Raw genomic sequence first — 23,078 nt, 5'->3', positions numbered from 1 at the left:
TAGAGCCAGTGTTTCCTTTTTCGGGCAGAAGGTTTGAAGGGAAAGCTAGAGGGGCAAAGGAAAAAGATCATTGAAGCTTAGGAAATGGGGAGAGTTATGGAAAAGTCACCCAGAACCCCTTGTTAGGGCAGACTTCTCATCCTGTCCGGTAAAGTCTCCCATGATCTGCGGTTCTGGGTGACTTTTCCATAACTCTCCCCATTTCCTAAGCCACACCAGTCTTTTCCCTTCATCCCTCTTCCTTTCCATTCAACCGTTCTGCCAGAAGAAGCAGTCATTGGCTCCGAAAGCTTGCGCATTTCCATATCATTTCTATTTATTTTCTCCTGTCACTACTTGATGAGCAGATTTTTTTTATCTAACCAATTATATAATATTGCCAATGGCCTTGCTGCAGTGATAACACCGGTCCCCATCAAATCACCGAAGTTAAGCTCTGTCAGTGTTGGCTAGCACTTGGATGGGTGACTGTCTGGGTCTGCCAAGCACTGTTTGCAAGCAGAGGTGCATTCAATCCTTGTGAGGCCAATTAAGGAACTACTTGATTGAGATGTAGCAGTTCTGGTCACAAGAACTGACAAGGTGTGGGAGAGTGGTGTGCTGACCATAGCCCCTCCATATCAGCATTTGTGATGCCTGTTTGCTGAGGATGAGATGGCCTGCAGTTGGTACAATTGGGCCTTCAAGACATGTTTGGATGGCAGCCAGAGACAGTGGCCATGTCTGTGTGAGTTGTGCTTGTGTGAATGTGTATGTGTGTGTGTGTGTTTTCTATTCCTGAAGAAGGCTTTTTTGCTGAAAGCTTAAATGTTTAGTAGTCTTGTGATTGTTCCTGAAGAAGGTCTTTTTGCTGAAAGCTTAAATGTTTAGTAGTCTTGTGATTGTGCCTATCTGCAACTCAAAACCTCCTTTATGTAGTGTGTATCAATCTATCCTTTTCATAAAACTGATGTTATTCTATCATGACTTTCCATTTTTTCATGAAAATAGTTATTTTTTAAATACACTATAATCAATATATTGGGACTAAAACAAAGAAGCATAAAATTTCTGAGAGAATAAATATTACTACCAACTAAAGTAATGAGTGGAAAGAACAATCCATTCGTACTTGACAGTTATAATACAACTAATAAAGGATCGTAAGTTGAACTATCATTTTTCATAAAAAAATGTTTATAACTCAAAGTTCTTATTGTGCATTAATAATGTAGGTATATGTGCACATATTATAGTGACCATCTGTAACTAAGCTCAGTGGACAAATAGTTAGTCAAACTCCCCTCCCTCAGTGACATCACGCAAATACTGTGTAACACAACTTCTTGCCTTGACAATGACCTCAGTTTCTCGAGGAAGAGGGTCCACAAGTATCTTCAGGCATTCCATATATAGCTGAAGCCACACACTGATGACTACGTCCTGTAGAGCATTGGTTTTCAAACTGGGGTTGCCCTCCCCAAGTATGGCCATGCAGAAGTATAAAAGGGGCTGCAGCTGGGGCAACCACTACAAATGCATTATGTTATTAAAAAGTAGGTATTTAATCAAGACAAATGTGTTAGTACTTACAATGAAACGTCAGCTGGGTACCCAGTATTTCCTGTGTACTCTGACTTTTATTTTCATCTTAGCTAATCAGTCTGAATATAAAGCACAGTAATTGACCATAGCCAATCTGACTACTGGAATTCATAGTGTTCGAGCACAGTAGAAATTCGAAAATTTGGGCAATCATAACATGTTAGCTCGATTGGGAACACTTCGTACCAACTGTCTTCTGTATAGGATTTCCCACAGCTTTGACGATATAGCAATTGTTGCCAGTAGCGTCTTTGTTTCTAAGCAGCGTTTACGCTCAAGTCTTAGTTGGACTGTGTTGTTCAGTCAGCATTGATCAAACAAGCAATTTAGTCGTTTATACTATTAATGTGAAAGTGAACAGTTGACTTGTAAAGCTGTTTTTTTCTTTAGTTACTCATGAGTTTGTTGAAGAAACAAAAATACAGTGATACATTAAATACAGTTTTATTGCTGTGCAAAACAATGATGTCGACCAGCTGCAATAGGTTATTTGTTATGAGGTATCGAGCATTGATGCCATGAGACCTTGTTGTCTTGAAGGCCATTTGTGGACTAAACATAGCACTTTACAAGGTAAGCAGATGGAGTTTTTTTGCTTCAAAATGTGTGAGTTTAAAATGTATGAAGTTGGATAGTACTGAATCCATTGGTCAGTCTTCTGAAAAAGTGATCCTAGGTTCCTACTTGTTACCACCACTCATCTGAGAGGCTAAGAAAAGCCAATATTGTCAGAGAAACACTTGTCAAACCCTGTTTGTTGAAAGCAGCTGAAATTGTTCTTGGACCAGAAAGTAAACAAAAACTTTCACAAATACCGCTTTATGACAAAACTGTGAGACGTTGGATTGATGATATGACCAAAGACATAACAAACCAGCTAGTGCAATGAAAGAACCAGAATTTTTCACAATACAGTTAGGTGAGAGATGTGTGGCAAATTGTAGTCAACTGTTAAGTTTTTGTTTGATACATACAAAATGAAACAGTTAAAAACAAGATGCTATTTTCCACAGAGCTAACAATTACTTCAAAAGCAATTCATGTAATGACAACGGTATCCGAAATCTTTTGCAAATATGAACTATTGTGGCAAAAGCTGATTGGTGTATGCACAGACTGTGCCCAGCAATGCTTGGTTCTCGCTCAGGATTCATGCAGATGACCAGAGAAAAAAAATCCAGTGTTGTTTCCATTCATTGTGTTACACAGCATAAAGCCTTGGCGGTGAAAACATTTCCAAACGATCTCAATGTACTCAACTTATGCATCTAAATTGTGAATCATCTTAAAAAGAGTGCATTAAATATTCACGTCTGTGAAGATTTGGAAACAGAACATAAAATATTGCTGTTTCATACAGACGTACGCTGGTTCCTAGAAGGAAATATTTTACCTAGATTATTGAACATAGAGATGAAGTGATTCAGGTTTTGGAAATTCAAAACCAAACTGAATTGTGTGTGAAACTCCAAAAGCCAAGTGTTCGAGTTGTTTTGGCTTATCTGTCAGATATTTTTTGATTCATTGAACTTGCTGAGCTTGAAATTGCAAGGTGAAGATTGGAACATAATTATCATCAAGATGCCCTCACAGCATACACTGGTAAGCTGCAACATTGGAAACACAAAATTGTGGCCTGCAGTTATTCCTGCTTTTCCAAATTATTTGGAATCCTGGAAAAAACCCACTTTAGGGAAGCCTTTAAGCAAACTGATATTATGAATAAAATATCAAATCATTTGCAGTATCTAACTGATGAATTCAAATGCTACAGATTGGGATAGATCCTTTTCACATGGACATAGATGTGCTGTCGGAAACACTGAAAGAACAAGCTTTGGAAATTAAAGATGATTCTGCAGCCAAATATGACTTTGATAAGATGGATAAGTCATTATTTTGGGTAAAGTATCTGAAAGTTTATCCCAGCATAGCAAAGCAAGCACTGCAACTGTACTAAATATTTTCAAGCACTTATTTGTGCGAAAGAATGTTTCCAGCAGATGTAGCAAGGAAAGTGAAATACAGAAGCCAACTCAGTATTGCTAATGATTTACATTGGGCACTTTCCTCTATTCAACCAAGAATTGTAAATCTTTGCAAAAATATGCAAGTTCATCCATAGCTTTGATGTATTCATTTTTTGTTACAAAGTATGTGTGCAAATTGTATATATCTACAATAAATTATTTTTATTATAATGTTTATGAACTTTTTTTCTTACTCTTCGCCACATGAATAGTTGTGACAGGCCATAGTTTGGGCATCCAATACCGCTCCCATTTGAAGCTTTTTGTGGAAACTGTTTTCTGTTTCAAACTGCTCACAGCCTCACCAATATATATGTTTTCCATTGCGATATATTCCAACAGACTTCACTATTTTCACAATATTTGCTACAAATAAGCATTTGAAACTGGCCTTCTCTGTAATGAGTAGAGCCCAAATTTCCATGCAAATACATGTATTGACCATTTTAGGCCATAAATGCATATGTTGAAGCATTTTTTATTTACTGTCTTGTATTTAGTAATTCCCCCCATGAACCATGGACCTTGCCGTTGGTGGGAAGGCTTGCGTGCCTCAGCGATACAGATAGCCGTACCGTAGGTGCAACCACAACAGAGGGGTATCTGTTGAGAGGCCAGACAAACGTGTGGCTCCTGAAGAGGGGCAGCAACCTTGTCAGTAGTTGCAAGGGCAATGGTCTGGATGATTGACTGATCTGGCCTTGTAACACTAACCAAAACAGCCTTGCTGTGCTGGTACTGCGAACGGCTGAAAGCAAGGGGAAACTACAGCCGTAATTTTTCCCGAGGGCATGCAGCTTTACTGTATGGATAAATGATGATGGCGTCCTCTTGGGTAAAATGTTCCGGAGGTAAAATAGACCCCCATTCGGATCTCCGGGCGGGGACTACTCAAGAGGATGTCGTTATCAGGAGAAAGAAAACTGGCGTTCTACGGATCGGAGCGTGGTATGTCAGATCCCTTAATCGGGCAGGTAGGTTAGAAAATTTAAAAAGGGAAATGGATAGGTTGAAGTTAGATATAGTGGGAATTAGTGAAGTTCGGTGGCAGGAGGAACAAGACTTCTGGTCAGGTGACTACAGGGTTATAAACACAAAATCAAATAGGGGGAATGCAGGAGTAGGTTTCATAATGAATAGGAAAATAGGAATGTGGGTTAGCTACTACAAACAGCATAGTGAACGCATTATTGTGGCCAAGATAGATACGAAGCCCACGCCTGCTACAATAGTACTAGTTTATATGCCAACTAGCTCTGCAGATGACGAAGAAATTGAGTAAATGTATGATGAAATAAAAGAAATTATTCAGATAGTGAAGGGTGACGAAAATTTAATAGTCGTGGGTGACTGGAATTCAGTAGTAGGAAAAGGGAGAGAAGGAAACGTAGTAGGTGAATATGGATTGGGGCTAAGAAATGAAAGAGAAAGCCGCCTGGTAGAATTTTGCACAGAGCACAACTTAATCATAGCTAACACTTGGTTCAAGAATCATAAAAGAAGGCTGTATACATGGAAGAAGCCTGGAGATACTGACAGGTTTCAGATAGATTATCTAATGGTAAGACAGAGATTTAGGAACCAGGTTTTAAATTGTAAGACATTTCCAGGGGCAGATGTGGGCTGATCACAATCTATTGGTTATGACCTGTAGATTAAAACTGAAGAAACTGCAAAAAGGTGGGAATTTGAGGAGATGGGACCTGGATAAGCTGAAAGAACCAGATGTTGTACAGAGTTTCAGGGAGAGCATAAGGGAACAATTGACAGTAATGGGGGAAAGAAATACAGTAGAAGAAGAACGGGTAGCTTCGAGGGTTGAAGTAGTGAAGGCAGCAGAGGATCAAGTAGGTAAAAAGATGAGGGTTAGTAGATATCCTTGGGTAACAGAAGATATATTGAATTTAATTGATGAAAGGAGAAAATATAAAAATGCAGTAAATGAAGAAGGCAAAAAGGAATACAAACATCTCAAAAATGAGATCGACAGGAAGTGCAAAATGGCTAAGCAGGGATGGCTAGAGGACAAATGTAAGGATGTAGAGGCTTATCTCACTAGGGGTAAGATAGATATACTGCCTACAGGAAAATTAAAGAGACCTGAGAACAACTTGCATGAACATCAAGAGCTCAGATGGAAACCCAGTTCTAAGCAAAGAAGGGAAAGCAGAAAGGTGGAAGGAGTATATAGAAGGTCTATACAAGGGCGATGTACTTGAGGACAATATTATGGAAATGGAAGAGGATGTAGAGGAAGATGAAATGGGAGATACAATACTGCGTGAAGAGTTTGATAGAGCACTGAAAGACCTGAGTCGAAACAAGGCCCCGGAGTAGACAACATTCCATTGGAACTACTAACGGCCTTGGGAGAGCCAGTCCTGACAAAACTCTACCATCTGGTGAGAAAGATGTATGAAACAGGCGAAATACCCTCAGACTTCAAGAAGAATATAATAATTCCAATCCCGAAGTAAGCAGGTGTTGACAGATGTGAAAATTACCGAACTATCAGTTTAATAAGTCACAGCTGCAAAATACTAACACGAATTCTGTACAGAAGAATGGAAAAACTAGTAGAAGCCGACCTCAGGGAAGATCAGTTTGGATTCCCTAGAAATGTAGGAACACGTGATACAATACTGACCCTACAACTCATCTTAGAAGCTAGATTAAGGAAGGGCAAACCTACGTTTCTAGCATTTGTAGACATAGAGAAAGCCTTGACAATGTTGACTGAAATACTCTCTTTCAAATTCTGAAGGTGGCAGGGGTAAAATACAGGGAGCGAAAGGCTATTTACAATTTGTACAGAAACCAGATGGCAGTTATAAGAATCGAGGGGCATGAAAGGGTAGCAGTGGTTGGGAAGGGAGTGAGACAGGGCTGTAGCCTATCCCCGATGTTAATCAATCTTTATATTGAGCAAGCAGTGAAGGAAACAAAACAAAAATTCGGAGTAGGTATTAAAATCCATGGAGAAGAAATAAAAACTTTGAGGTTCGCCGATGACATTGTAATTCTGTCAGAGACAGCAAAGGACTTGGAAGAGCAATTGAACGGAATGGATAGTGTCTTGAAAGGAGGATATAAGATGAACATCAACCAAAGCAAAACGAGGATAATGGAATGTAGTCGAATTAAGTTGGATGATGCTGAGGGAATTAGATTAGGAAATGAGACACTTAAAGTAGTAAAGGAGTTTTGCTATTTGGGGAGCAAAATAACTGATGATGGTCGAAGTAGAGAGGATTTAAAATGTAGACTGGCAATGGCAAGGAAAGCGTTTCTGAAGAATCGAAATTTGTTAACATCTAGTATAGATTTAAGAGTCAGGAAATCATTTCTGAAGGTATTTGTATGGAGTGTAGCCATGTATGGAAGTGAAACATGGACGATAAATAGTTTAGACAAGAAGAGAATAGAAGCTTTTGAAATGTGGTGCTACAGAAGAATGCTGAAGATTAGATGGGTAGATCACACAACTAATGAGGACGTATTGAATAGGATTGAGGAGAAGAGAAGTTTGTGGCACAACTTGACTAGAAGAAAGGATCGGTTGGTAGGACATGTTTTGAGGCATCAAGGGATCACCAATTTAGTATTGGAGGGCAGCATGGAGGGTAAAAATCGTAGAGGGAGACCAAGAGGTGAATACACTAAACAGATCCAGAAGGATGTAGGCTGCAGTAGGTACTGGGAGATGAAGAAACTTGCACAGGATAGAGTAGCATGGAGAGCTGCATCAAACCAGTCTCAGGACTGAAGACCACAACAACAACAACATTTAGAAATTGATAAGGGATATAAATAATTTTTGTGCCTTCATTGGAGATATTGCATTAACTTGGATAAGCATAATAGGTTCTTTCTTTTCTCATGCGCATTGTGACCAAATTGAAGTTTATATAAAATTTATGGTAATTTGGTTGAACTAATTATTATTTTAGAACGGAAAAATTTTGTCAATCTTTGGAGGGATTTTTTCATAGAATCGTTTGTAAAATACAACACATAGGCCTAAGCCATTTTTCCCATCCTATGTGAAGATGTTAGTCGACAAAACAAAAGTGTTTCCTTGTCGCCCACAAAGGACAGTGGGCAAGGAATGTACAGTACGCATATTTTTAGTTGTTCTTTCAGTGGCATGTCAGAACAAGTTGGAACATTTCGTATCAATAAACCTCTTTTTCTCATTGTCGTTATCATCAAAATCATACCGTTATAGCACTAAAGATGTGAGGGAAGTGGTGCTGTGTCGTTATGTATTGTGTGGCACTGCAATTTAAATAATAATGAAATGAGCAATTAATTACTAATGGTAATAATTGTATTCATACAAAATTATTTAACACAATCTAAAATGCTGGATATGTTTTTGAAATGTCATTTTTCTCTACTAATTGTTTAGTGCTACATTATCTTTAAAACAGTTTCATTTTCCTTGGTATACGTGAGTAATGCATTTGAAGATGAATGTCTATGTGTATACCATTGCAGCCTTTTGGTATGTTATGCACGAACTCGTCAGTTGGCAGCTCCAACCCCTCAGCGCAGCGACAATGGTATTCTCTCACTCTGCTCCACCTATGTGCCCTTGAGATAAAACATTGACTTCAAATTTTTGTGCTGTAACAAATACTCTACTGCTCGTAATCCAATGAACGTGTGAACATCAGTATAATTTTGCGTAGAACTGTAAAGTGTACTCATCGCATTTACCAGTATTGCAAGATGAGATGATGTCTCAAAATGAACTGAGGAAATAATTTTTAAGAATGGACATTGTTGTTGTGGTTATTGTACACATAGACCTCAAAGGTGTGTATGATGCAGAGGGAATGTTGTTTAGCCACCGTGTTTGCGAGAGGGGGATGTTGACTTAGCTCCATATCGATGCTGCCAACTCACAGGTATGTGCAGTTCCTAGGGAACCGAACTGGTGCCAGCTGGCCAACATTTTAGATAAAAGCGTGTTTGAAAGTGAAGTAAAAATAAATATAAAACTGAAATTGAAATTTGATACTGTGTATTTTTAATGTTTTTTGCTTCATTGTGCAGTTTTGGTCTTGTGGCAGTTCATGAATGCACATTTTTAAGATGTGATAGTGCATTGAAATTAGGGCCCTAATAACGAGTCTTTATGAATCCATGTTACTTCCATACAGTATTTACACTGTAGTGGCTGATTGGTATGAGGGACACATACCACATTTATGTTGGCAGTGCCGAGAGAGAAATTAATATATATGCATTTGCCCTTTCACGACCCCCTCTCCTCATCCACTCCTTAATGCTTTCCCTATTAATCCCCCCCCCCCTCCCCCCAAGGACAAGAGCTAATCAGTTGCATATTCATGTGCTTGCTGTAAGTAATGCAGTATTATTACTGTGAAGGGGTGCACAAAGTTTCCATTTTCAGCAGTAAAGGGGCGCAACAAGTTAGGGAAACCATGCGTAGAGCTACCAAATTGCAGGGATGTTGATTGCTATGGTACACCCACTGTTCCAAATACTCCCACACATTTTCCATGGGATTAAGACCAGATGATTTAGGAGGCCAGTTGAGGAATGATAGGGCACTTGAGTGTTAGTCAAACCAGAAACACATGTATGCTGCCCTGTGAAAATGGTTGTTGTCATGTAGGAAGATGTGAATGTCCACAGCATACTGATTACGAAGATGTAGGAGAAAAGTCAACTCTTAGCCTTCGAGAGTGTCGAAGCAAATATCCTGGTTCAAGTTCACAGTAACCTGAATGAATGGATCCAAATCATGATACGAAAAAACCTCTGTCCTCAACTACAGCTCCACTCATTGCAGTATAAATACATCATTGTGCCATTGATAGACTTGACATCTTACATCATTTAAAAAGAGCCAAAACTGCAAATTCTTGGACCCCAGTACATGCCTCCAGTTGGCTATTGACCAGCTTCTATGCTCTTTTGGCCATTGAAAATATGCAGCTTATGTGATTCTGTGAACCATGGCCATTTGTGAGGTGTCCAAACACAAATGTCCATCACTTGCAGTTCCAATACAATGTTTGCTAATAAACTGGTTGCAATGGACCTGCCTTCACTGACAGCATCAATTTGTGTTGGGTTGAAAACTAATTCTCAATGTTACGGCACAACACTCATCTCTGATCCCTGTTGGTTAGAATATTTTTACAACCACCGTTCATATGCTGGGTTACATGGCTGTGAGTAGTTCAGCCAACATTTCTGGTAGACATGTTGGACATTTGGTGTTCATATGAGAACAGATCGGCTGGCTTTATTTACAAGGATGAATCAATTATAAATGGGATTTTATTTTAAATTATGTATTGAACATTTAAAATTAAACTCTTGCTTCTTGTGATTATTCTTGATGTTACGAGTGAGTGACAAAAATTTTATTTGTAGGTACCTTGCCAAACAACAGTTCGAAAATGTTCAGAATGAAATTTGTCAACTTCAGGCAGATTTAGAAAGCCATACAAAAAGGCACGAAGAGCTGCAAAACAAAAAAAATGAAATCGCAAATGTAGTCAGTGATTTGCAAAGGTAAGTTCTGGAAGGCATAGTCTGATACTGGAGCTTAAATTGCATCTCTTTTGTTTGATAATTTCAGGTTATACATGGTGAGGCAGTTATAAGAGAAGTTCAGTGATGTAACATGTATGGGATTTGATCAAGTAGTATTAATAAAATAGCACTCCAAACTACTGTCCTGCCAGCAGGATAAGAGGTTCCAAAAACTCTTTGCCCTATTATACCAAAAGTAAGCAAATACATAAGTAAGGTATGGTTCTTGTGTTTACTTGCACACTTGAAGTCCACCAGTGTATGTTCTGCTGTTGTAGCACTCAGATAACTTGCTCATAAAGTTATTGAGATATGCGGCAATCAAAAAAGTAAATATTGTGTCAAGCACTCACAATCAGTCTTACTACTCAGAACTGGAAGTGTGGAGAGTAAAATATGCCGAGGGAAAAAAAGAACAACTGATGAAAGAAATGAAAGTAACATTTTAGCATCAGTAACACACAGTGCAAATGTCACTAAGAGGCATCTTGGAGGTTCAAGTAGGATCAACCAAACGACTTGTTTTGTAAATATGAAATTCCATCACATTTCATCCTTCCCCAATTTTGCCAATCTTGTCATCTCAGTGCAGCACTTGCAACCAACCTCCTCAATTATTTGCTGGATGTATTCCAATATTTGTCTTCCTCTACAGTTTTTGCTCTCTACAGCTCCCTCTGGTACCATGGAAGTCATTCCCCGATGTCTTAACAGATGTCACTTCTCCTTGTCAGTGTTTTCCACATATTCCTTCCCTTTCCATTTCTGCACAGAACCTCCTCTTCCTTACCTTATCAGTCCACCTAATTTTCAACATTCATGCTTCGATTCTCTTCTGTTCTGGTTTTCCCACCGTCCATGTTTCACTGCCATACAATGCTGTGCTCCAAATGTATATTCTGAGAAATTTCTTCCTCAAATTGAGGCCTATGTTTGATACTATATAGTAGACCTCTCTTGACCAGGAAAGCCCTTTTTGACAGTGCTAATCTGCTTTTGATGTCCTCCTTGCTCAGTCCATCATTGTTTGTTTTGCTGCCTAGGTAGCAGAGTTCCTTAACTTCAATCTACTTCATGACCATCAATTGTGATGTTAAGTTTCTTGCTGTTCTCATTTCTGCTACTACTCATTACTTTCATCTTTCTTTGATTTACTCACAATCCATATTCTGTACTCATTAGACTGTCTGTTCCATTCAAGAGATCACGTAATTCTTCTTCACTTTCTGTCAGGACAGCAATGTCATCAGCGAATCATATCATGATACCCTTTCACCTTGAATTTTAATTTCACTCTCGAACTTTTTTGATGTACAGATTGAACAGGAGGGGTGAAAGACTACATCCCTGTTTTACACCCTTTGTAATCTGAGCATTTTGTTCTTGGTCATTCATTCTTATTATTCCCTCTTGGTTCTTGTACATATTGTATATTACTCGTCTCTCCCTATAGCTTACCCCTATTTTTCTCAGCATTTCGAACATCTTGCACCATTTTACATTGTCAAATGCTTTTTTTAGGTCAACACATCCTATGAATGTGTCTTGATGTTTCTTTAGTCATGCTTGCATTATCAACGGCAATGCCAGAATTGCGTCTCTGGTGTCTTTACCTTTCCCAAAGACAAACTGATCGCCATGTAATGCATCTCAAGTTTCTTTTCCATTCTTCTTTATATTATACTTGTCAGCAATTTGGGTGCATGAGATGTTGAGCTGATTGTGCGATAATTCTCGCACTTGTCAGCTCTTGCAGTCTTCGGAATCGTGTGGATGATATTTTTCTGAAAGTCAGATGATATATTGCCAGACTCATACATTCTACACATCTACATGAATAGTCATTTTGTGGCCATTTCCCATAATGATTTTAGAAGTTCTGATGTAATGTTATTGAACCCTTCTGCCTTATTTGATCTTAATCCCTCCAAATCTCTCTTAAATTCTGATTCTAATACTGGAGCCCCTATCTCTTCTAAGTCGACTCCTGTTTCTTCTTCTATCGCATCAGATAAATCTTCCCCTTCATAGAGGCCTCCAATGTACTCTTTCCGCCTATCCATTCTCTTCTCTGTGTTCAACAATGGAATTCCGGGTGCGCTCTTAATGTTACCAACCTTGCTTTTAATTTCACTGAAGGCTGTTTTGACTTTCCTATATGCTGAGCCAGTCCTTCCTACTACCATTTCTTTTTTGATGTCTTCACATTTTTTGTGCAGCCATTTCGTCATAGCTTTCCTGTACTTTCTATTTATTTCATCCCTCAGCGACTTGTAGTTCTGTATTCATGAGTTTCCCTGAACATTTTTGTACTTCCTTCTTTCATGCATCAGCTGAAGTATTTCTTCTGTTATCCATTGTTTCTTTCCAGTTACTTTCTTTGTACCTATGTTTTTATTTCCAGCTTCTGTGATTGCCCCTTTTAAAGATGTCCATTCCTCTTCAGCTGTACTGTCTACTGGCCTATCTACAGTCTTAGAGAACTTAAAGTGTATCTCGTCATTCCTTAGTACTTCCGTACCCAACTTCTTTGCATATTGATTCAATCGGACTAGTCTCTTGAACTTTAGTATACTCTTCATCACTACCACATTGTGATCTGAGTCTATATCTGCTCCTGGGTATGCCTTACAATCCAATTTCTGATTTCAGAATCTCTGTGTAACCGTGATGTATACTAACTGAAATCTTCCTGTATCACCTGGGCTTTTCCAAGTGTACCTCCTCCTCTTGTGGTTCTTGAACAGAGTATTTGCTATTACATTCCTTGTCCCAAGCTCATATTTCCCTCTAACCTTTTCTTCTACTCCTTCATCTACAACTGCATTCCAGTCCCATATGACTATTCGATTTTCGTCTCCCTTTTACGAACTGTATTACTCTTTCAATATCCTCATATACTTTCTCTCTCTCTTCATCTTCAACTTGTGTCATTGGCATGTATACCTGAACTTTCGTTGTCGGTGTCAGTTTGCTGTTGATTCTGATAAGAAAAATCGTACCTTTGAACTGTTCACGGTAACACATTCTCTGCCCTACCTTCATATTCATGACAAATCCTACTCCCGTTATACCATTTTCTGCTGCTGTTGATATTACCCTAAACTCATCATACCAGAAATCCATATCTTCTTTCCATTCCACTTCAAATCTGTTTACTCTTTCCATTTCATTTCACTGACCCGTACTGTATCTAAATTGAGCCTTTTCATTTCCCTTTTCAGATTTTCTAGCTTCCCACCCACGTTCTAGCTTCTGACATTCCACACCCTGACTCATAGTACATTATCCTTTTGTTGATTATTCAATATTTTTCTCATGTTCAACTCTCCTTAGGTAGTCCCCTCATGGAGATCCGAAGGGGGGACTATTTTGAAATCTTTTGACAATGGAGAGATAATCATGACACTTTTTCAATTACAGGTCACATGTCCTTTGGGAACACATTATGTGTCTTTGATGCAGTGGTTTCCATTGCCTTCTGAATCCTCATGTCGTTGATCACTGCGGGCGCTTCCGCGTCTAGGTGAATTTGCCGCCCCAAGAACAAGATAGTGCCCTGAACCTCCGTCTGCTCCTCGACCCTCTGTGACAAGACCATTGACAGAATGAAGGTGACTTCTTATGCCAGAAGATTTTGGCCACCAATGCTGATTATTAATCAAAATTTAAGCAATGGCAGGTTTTGAACCCGAGGCAGAGGACGTTTTGATTACTAATCAAAGACACTACCCCTAGACCACAGTAGCAGTTAGCTTCCTGGTAATGACTTGCAAAATTGATTACAGTTCTGTGAATGTTATCCATGAAAAGTGCAAAGAATATCTATGCAAAATTTTGTTTAAGGAGTGAGCATCATTTACAAACCATGGGCAAGTCATTCTTTGCAATAAGCACTAATCATCAGTTGGAAATCCACATTGACTCAAAGAAGTGGATAAAAACAATGCTCTTGGTTGAATTGGTGCACGTTTTTCAAGGCCCATATCATTGGTCCCTGTTTTACTGATGGAAATCTAAATACACTCAAGTATCTCATTTTCCTAAGATATGCTGCTGTCGCAGTTATTGGATGACATACCATGATTGATGCATAAGGCTATCAGTGTGGTACCAACATAATGAATGAATGTCCTTCATATTTGGCACATGTAAAGAGGTCTATTGAAAAACAACAATGACTCTCAAAGCCATGAAATGCCTTATAACACCGGCCTGTGCTGCCGTTAACTCCATATGAAATTCAAGACACCGTTATTTTTTTTCTCCAGAATCTCTTTGCAACATGTAGCAATGCTCAAAATCAACATTTTGATCAATTGGCAAACAGTCATAATAATAAACACAAAAACTGTACCCGGGTTGTGTGTTTGTTACACTTGGTAAAAATGTGCAGACATTTGTGGAATATGTTCTCCTGATGGCAGGACAGTGGTTTGCGGGGCTGTTATCTTGATACTATTTGATAAAGTCCCCTACATGTTATGTCACTGAAGTTTTCTTAAGAGCTTCTCTCAAGTGCCACAGAAGAAAGTATGTCCCTGTAGATCCATTAGGGAAAAAAGGAGACAAAGTTGTCATAATTCAGCAACCATAAATGATAAAATTTACTTGTGAATGTCAGGATGTTCCCCATATTATCCACTATAACTTGGCAATTCATTCTGGATATATTTGGGATGGCCTCTCTTAGCTGCCTCATGCTGTACAGGTACATGAATGAAGGTTGTGTCTGTCTCACAGATAGAGGATATCGATTATAATCAGTATAGGCAATAGCTGTGTTAAGTTTATCTAGCCTTGTATTTTCAGTTAGTACATTGATATTTCATGTATTATATTGTTATTGTGGAGGAAGCATGTGCAACTTCTGTAAATTAGAAATTGTTATACAGTGTTGATTCACCTTCCAATCATTTTACAATGACATCAGGCATATCAGATTAATATAACAAAAAAAAAAAGGATAATTTGTAGTTAACAATGGAACACAAACTTTAAAAAGAAAACAATTAGAAGTTAACAGATTGATACATGTCAACATACAATTACATACATATCCAGTTTTGCAAGGTTTGCAATGCTCTTTTATACATACTGCTGGCAAACACATTTTCGGATAATTCAAAAATTAATGCCACAATATTCGTTCAAATTTCCACACTAGTCACTGCACACATGCGTATAGACAATGGGAAACACTACTTTCTCAGTTAAATGTGCTGATGCCCCAGTAAGATCTTTATCAATAGATGAGTTAATCAGAAGAAACAAGGAACCACACTTTCCTTACTGAAAGAAAAAAGTGTTAAGTGGCAAGTGACATTAACTGAAACATAACTAAAATGGTACATGTCCAAAACTAATGAAAGGCAAGCCTGAACAACAGTGAGCGTGCCTGACTAGCCCAGTGAGATGACAGCAGGTGTCATTGTCCCTATCCAGAGACCTTGAGCGTGCAAGTAAAGCACTGGCAAACCATGAACCAGGCCTTCATGTCTGGTGGGATTCCCAGAACTTTACATCCAAGACTGTAGCTGATGGTTGTCAGTGGGTGCTCCCAGAAAATACTGCCATTTCAATATATATCAATATAAAACTGTGATACCTTCACCACTATAGATAACATTTAATAATATAAAACACCATTTGACTCATAAGAAATATACAATTTTTTTAAAACAGAAGCACTTTTCATTGAATAATAAATGACATGACATGCATAATAAATGGCATGACAAAAAAGACAAGAACATATTTCAACATTTTCTTTGAAAATAAATAGTTTTCATAGAAAAAACTCACAGCTATAATCAAACTGTCATTTGATGGTACACTTCACACAATATAATTCTAATTATAGTTAAGTAAGTGATTTTAGAGTAATGTAACATCAAATCACAACAGGAAATTAGTTACATTAAAAATTGCGAATTTATCAAGAAACAAAGTGATGCTTGTTTCCCAGAATTAATTAGATTTTAAATCTTAGATATGGACTCCACATCAAAGAAGAAAGCGTGGGAGACCTGCGAGATGCTGGAAAGACGACGTCAACGAAGCAATGGTGGCGAGAGGTCTTAATGAAGGAGACTGGAATGACCGTGAATGATGGAGATTGGGATGCGAGAGGCGGCAGCAGCCGTAGGAACCTCGCTCATATATACATATAGATATAATTAATTGCAAAATTCAGTAAGAACTATTACAGTTAGGGACATGTGGTCATCATCAGTGAGAAGAACAGAGAAATCCTTTGGAAGTAAATGGGCTTGCTTATGTTTCATCTTGTGACGAGGCAATCGGCTACCTTAAGAGAGTGGACTTTGCTGCTGGCTGGGCCACCTCGCGGTGCGATGCCTCTAGTTTTACAAGGTACCGCGTGCACTATTGCTTGGGGACCGGAAGTAAATAAGTGGGCTTCAGCTTGCCGACTGGAAGCCAATGGAGGCCCCGAGCAGAGCGTGTTGACCGCAGCTTCCGGTCCTCGAGAGCGAGGAAGGATGTATAGCCATGCGCTGCAGCACATGGCGTCATTCACTCTGCAGATGTCGACAAGTGCAGATGTTTTGCTCTTGGTGTTCGCTTGCCGTTGGATTGCAACATTCACTTGTGTTAACGTACCTCTGCAATGCCTGGGCGACATTATTATTGCCACCATTTGCAGTGCATTGTGCCTTTGTACAAGTCTTTGAAGGCAATAGACATTGACCTTGCTGACCAATTCAATAAGCAGCAGCTTATTGGTGGTCCAAATGTCTTTTGTGGACTGAGATTGCCGTTCACATGTGATGTTACTGCTGTTTTTGGAGGCAGTACATGGTTGACCTTGGCTCTTGTATGGGGCAACCATGCAGACTACAGTGGCCTTGAAGCTTTCCCTAATCCAAATATTCTTTCATGGAAGACATGGAGTGTAACAGAGACTTAAGGACTTCTAGCTAATGCCCCATATGGTACTTTGGTTCCAGATAAGTCCTTTCTTTTGTCAACAAGAAGGAAGAAGAAGCTGAATGCTGACAAATACCTCTATAGTTGGGCCAAAGCAGGCAATAACAATTATAAAATAAAGATTGTAATTTATGATAAGAGAAATTTAACAATTGTTTACTGAAGCCAAACAATGAACACAAACACAGCCATGTTTGATATTGGCAGATGCAGCTTTGGAAGTGGCACATAGTCACACCAGTAGCTTTAATGTAGGTTATAAGATGCAGTTCTGTGTTTAGGTAGTGAAAGTAATGGATTTTGGAAGCTTATTGGGAGTGCATATACACTGCATGATCAAAAGTATCCGTACACATGGTTGAAAATGACATACAAGTTAGTGGCGCCCTCCATTGGTAATGCTGGAATTCAGTATGATGTTGTCCCACTCTTACCCTTGATGACGCTCTCACAGGTATACATTCAATCAGGTGCTGGAAGGTTTCTTGGGTAATGGCAGCCCATTCTTCACAGGGTGCTGGTCTGAGGAGAGGTATCAATGTCGGTCAGTGAGGCCTGGCATGAAGTCAGTGTTCCAAAACATCCCTAAGGTGTTCTGTAGGATTCAGGTCAGGACAATGTGCAGGCCAGTCCATTACAGGGATGTTATTATCGTGTAACCACTCCGCCACAGGCTGTGCATTATGAACAGGTGCTCGATCATGTTGAAAGATGCAATCACCATCCCCAAATTGCTCTTCAATAGTGGGAAGCAAGAAGGTGCTTGAAACATCAATGTAGGCCTGTACTGTGATACCATGCAAAACAACAAGGGGTGCAAGCCCCCTCCACGACCACACCATAACACCACCACCTCCAAATTTTACTTTTGGCATTACACACGCTGGCAGATGATGTTTACTGGGCATTTGTCATACCCACATCCTGCCATCAGATCGCCTCATTGAGTACCATGATTCGTCACTCCACACAACGTTTTTCCATTGTTCAATCATCCAATTTTTATGCTCCTTGCACCAAGCGAGGCGTCATTTGGCATTTACTGTTGTGATGTGTGGCTTACGAGCAGCCACTCGACCATGAAATACAAGTTTTCTGACCTCCCACCTAACTGTCATTGTACTTGCAGTGGATCCTGAGTCAGTTTGGAATTCCTGTGTGATGGTCTGGATAGATGTCTGCCTATTACACATTACTACCCTCTTCAACTGTCGGCGGTCTCTGTCAGTCAGCAGACAGGGTCGGCCTGTATGCTTTTGTGCTGTACTTGTCCCTTCACGTTTCCACTTCACTATCACATCGTAAACAGTGGACCTAAGGGATGTTTAGGAGTGGGAATATCTCGCGTACAGATGTGTGACACAAATGACTCCCTATCACCTGACCATGTTCGAAGTCCGTGAGTTCTGCGGAGCACCCCATTCTGCTCTCTCAAGATGTCTAATGACTACTGAAGTTGCTGATATGGAGTACCTGGTAGTAGGTGGCAGCACAATACACCTAATATGAAAAATGTATGTTTTGGGGATGTTTGGATACTTTTGATCACATAGTGTATATGGGGATTTGGAACTCAGAGTGAGGGACAATATATCAACCATGGGTTCCCTGAATGGGCTTCAGAAATGTTTATTAGAAGTTGCGGAGACAGATGGTCAACTGGAATGCCACAGTGTGGAACTTTGAAGAAAGCACAAATTTTGTACTTGTAGAATTTCCACGCTGCGGCACTAGCTTTGGAGATTTGCAGTGAACAAATTGTATTCTGAATATTACTGGTCATTTGTCTTCAGCTTTACACTACAGAAATATTTGGAATTATTTGGTATAAAACTGTAGCTTAAATCTGAAATGTAACCTCATTCTCGCACAATCTTATGCAGAACTACCGTATTTACTCGAATCTAAGCTGCACTTTTTTCCCAGTTTTTGTAATCCAAAAAACTGCCTGCGGCTTAGAATCAAGTGCAAAGTAAGCGGAAGTTCTGAAAAATGTTGGTAGGTGCCGCCACAACTAACTTCTGCCGTCGAATATATGTAGCACTACACGGCGTGCTCTACAGGCACAAAGATAAATACTGGCGCCAAAACCTCTGCGTCAGTAAATAAATTAAAAGAAAAGGTAGAAGAATGTAAACATTATGCAACATATTCTTTCGTGTTTGCTGCTATCTCATTTAAATCCTGTCTGCCTAATAAACTACGAAACTAGAGTGAGACAACAGCAAACGCGGAAGAATATACATATCATGTCGTGTTTATATTTGTATTATTGCTGAATAGTGATAAAGTTAGAAATGAAGCACGGCAACTGACTAGATTTTTAAATCTAAGATAACTGTAATTTGTGTGCAGAATGTAATGTAATAAGAGGTGCCTGCAAAGATTTTCACACGGAGAAAAATTTTTGGTAAACTCTTGTTCAGAACATCTTCTATCATACGCAGTCTACTATTTGGTTCTTGTTGATCATTATCAAAGAAAGCTGCAGTGTAAGTAACAACAAATAGCAGTCTCTTGCTATTATTATTGTTATTATTATTATTTTTTTAATTGTAAGCGGCGGTAGCGCGCACAAAAGCAAGCCATGCCGCAAGCGGCGACAGGTCGTAAACACTCATTATCAGAATGCGACAAACAATGGGTGCATTTTCAGCTTAGATTGACGTAAACACTTATAACAAAGAGAACAGGGCTTATCAGATCAAAGCAAAATAAGTAATTGATTCAAACCAGATGAAGCACATGAAAAAGAAATGGTACCCGTACAAATAAGGACGGAGCGCCTGACACATAGCAATGGCTACTTGGTAAAGCTTAACTTTTAAGCTTACGACTCGAACCAAACTACTGTAGCTGTATCTTCATCCATTCGACCTAAATTGTCTCATTGTACAATGGACCAACTTTGTTTTGATTTGGAGGTGCGGTCTAAAACTTTTCTTTCCCCTTGAATTTCGAGTCTCAAATTTCAGGTGCGACTTAGATTCGAGAAAATTTTTTTTTCCTTGATTTCGAGTCTCATTTTTCATGTGTGGCTTAGATTTGAGTGCGGCTTAGATTTGAGTAAATACAGTAGATACTCATGTGCCCATTCTTTGCAGTAAACCACTAAAATGTATTGTCAAATTTTGTTAACTAAATGGAACAACAGACAAATTCTCCTGTGTCACCTAGAGTTATTGATTACAGACTTCCTATATTTTAATAATCACTGGTGTCAGAAGCAGAAACTTTGCACCTGAGTGGAACAGCGTGTGACCATGTGTGGTCGCTCCCCTACACTACCAAGAGCCAGAGATCTTAGGAACCACACATCACGCCAGTAGCCTCGGTGGTGAAATTGCAACATTTATGCGTACTGGGTCACATACTGTATTTTGAAGACTAAAAGTATTTCAGTGCAGAGTACCTTTATTGTTTATCAAGCCAGTGTGAAGTCAAAGAAAAGAGCACATGTAAAATTCAGTCTGCTTTTAATAACAGAATTGCTGGAAACTCACAGGAAGGAACTACAATGTAGGAACCTGTTTCGAACTCTATTAAAATTCATTTTAACTGATAACACTTCCTAAAAATTTCAGTAATTTTAAACAGATAATAACTGTGCTACATTAATTTAAAGAAAACTCTGCAGCCACATATCAGCAGCTGCTTAAACTACCACCTATAAGCTAGGCATGTCCACAGAAACTACTTGCTTGAAAGGTTGAACTTCAGCCTTCTCTTCACTGTTACAGAATTTTTTTCTTCCCTATTACAGCATTTTAAAACCCAATGATTATTAATTTTTTATCTCCTTTTACATAGTGACTTGCTCTTTCAGTTCCTTTTGTATACCCTCTCTGTCTTTTAATCATTTGCTTGTGATGTCTGTATGTATATCTGAAGTATTCTTGTTGACTTTGGTTTAGTTTAAGTTCTGATGAGAATAATTCATTTGCTGAACTGTTCATGGTAACTCACTCCTCACTCTACCTTCCTATTAATAATAAAGCCTACTCCCATTACATCATTTTCTACTGCTGTTCATGTGCCTTATATCCAATTGTTGAGAAATTTTTATTGTAATTCTGTCATTTCACTGGCTACTACTGCATCTAGATTCAAATTTTCATCTCCATTTTCAGATTATCTAACTTGCCTACCATTTTTAGACATCTTTCACATCACCCTTTCTTTGGATTCCCCCCCCCCCCTCCCCCCGGCTACCTTTCACTGTGCTCATACCTACAACTAAAGATCTTTCAGCACCTCCTGTGAACATGTGTTCGGATATCAGAAAGGATGTTCTTCCAGACCCATATTTATGGGTCTTATTGTTGATGTTCAATGAGTACTACCATCCTTGAAAATATTTTACACTTCTTTTAACATCTTGTATATGAAAAATAGTAAGCCGAATTATTTAGGAGTAAAGAGACAACTCACGATAAGGCGGAAGCACTGTGTTGTCGACAGATACACAAACAAAAGGTACAAAGCTTTGCTTTGCTAGCTTTCAGAATGAAAGAGATGGCAGCACACAACTACTTGACACATAGTGAGTAGGGGTAATGGGAAAGGGATGGTGTACACACACACACACACACACACACACACACACACAAATTAACACAATATCGGATTTGGGGGGAGGGGTGGGGTGGGGTGGGGGGGCAGCGAGCTACCTTAGGTTTAAGCCAGGGGCATATGGGAGCAAAGGATGTGTCTTAAGGATAGGCTGCCCTATTCATCAATCCACCCAGTACCTCCTACTACAGTTACGTCACAGGCTTATTCTATCCCATCAGAAGCTGGGACACCTGTGAAAGCAGCCATGTTAAATACCAGCTCTGCTGCAACTACTGCAAAACGATTTACATTGGTATCCCAACCAACCAGCTGTCAACCAGAATTAATGGCCACTACCAAACTGTTGCTAAAAACAAAGTGGACTGCCCAGTGCTGCAACATGCAGCAGAGCACAACATTACAGATTTCAATGGCTGCTTCACAAGCCTTGCATCTGGATCCTCCACACCACTGCCAGCTTTTTCGAGCTACGCAGATGGGAGCTTTCCTTACAGCACACGCTTACGCTCTCCTAACCTCCTTGGCCTAAACCTAATGTAATTCGCAGTACCCCCAACCAATAGAGTGTGTGTGTGTGTCCGTGCTCATCTGTCTGCCACCTGCCCCCTCTAACTGCACCACTAGCTAGCCCGCAGACAAGCTGCTGGACACTTCCCCCCCCCCCTCCCCCCCAGCCCCCAACCCCCTCCCTGCCTCCTACCTCTCTCTGCAGGGCCACCTCACCCCAATACACTCACCGTGGACCAGGAAAGAGCTGGCAGTCAAATGAGCACAATTTAGGGAGACAGGCATTTGCATGTGAGTGTGTGTGTGTGTGTGTGTGTGTGTGTGTTTCCTACAGCTTGAGAAAGGAATTTCATTCTGAAAGCTAGCAAAGCAAAGCTCTGTACCTTTCGTTTGTGTATCTGTTGATGACACAGCGCTTCTGCCTTTTGGTGAGTCGTCTCTGTATTCCTAAATAATTTGTTATTCTCAACCAGAACTTTCCATGCATTATTAAAAATAGTTAGCCAGTTGACATACTCCACATCATAAATAGCGTGGACATAAATCATGACAATTGCAAATTACCAACATCCTCATGCGAAGATGACAAGTGACTTCTGTATACAGCAACAACACCTACTGAAAATGCTGAGAACTTCAAGAACTTCTCTTACATCTTCTTATAGTTTTTGTGGAGTAATGAGTATTCCATGAGGTATCAGGCTTAAAATTGGACAACATTGACATCTTGCCGCAATATTTCACACTGAAACTCACTAAAATTCACATGAAGATGGTTAAATGGTTGTCAGCGATAATATTGTGCCAAGATATCAATGTCATCTGGCTACAAGCCTGAAACTTCATTTTATGTCT

The 23,078-nt window shown here is 39.4% G+C and overlaps 1 protein-coding gene across 1 annotated transcript in view; it reads left to right on the top strand.

Annotated features, from left to right (window-relative positions):
* Window positions 1–23,078, top strand: part of LOC126235852 (structural maintenance of chromosomes protein 4-like) — a 329,466-nt gene that overhangs the window by 123,801 nt on the left and 182,587 nt on the right. Inside the window, exon 6 of the mRNA XM_049944717.1 lies at window positions 10,029–10,169. Within this exon, the coding sequence (XP_049800674.1) occupies window positions 10,029–10,169 (141 nt within the window). The remainder of the gene's footprint in view (window positions 1–10,028; window positions 10,170–23,078) is intronic.

The sequence above is a fragment of the Schistocerca nitens genome, chromosome 2, assembly GCF_023898315.1.
Source record: "Schistocerca nitens isolate TAMUIC-IGC-003100 chromosome 2, iqSchNite1.1, whole genome shotgun sequence".
NCBI lineage: Eukaryota > Metazoa > Arthropoda > Insecta > Orthoptera > Acrididae > Schistocerca > Schistocerca nitens.
Note: the sequence above shows the minus strand (reverse complement) of the source record. Positions and strands in the feature narration are given on the sequence as shown.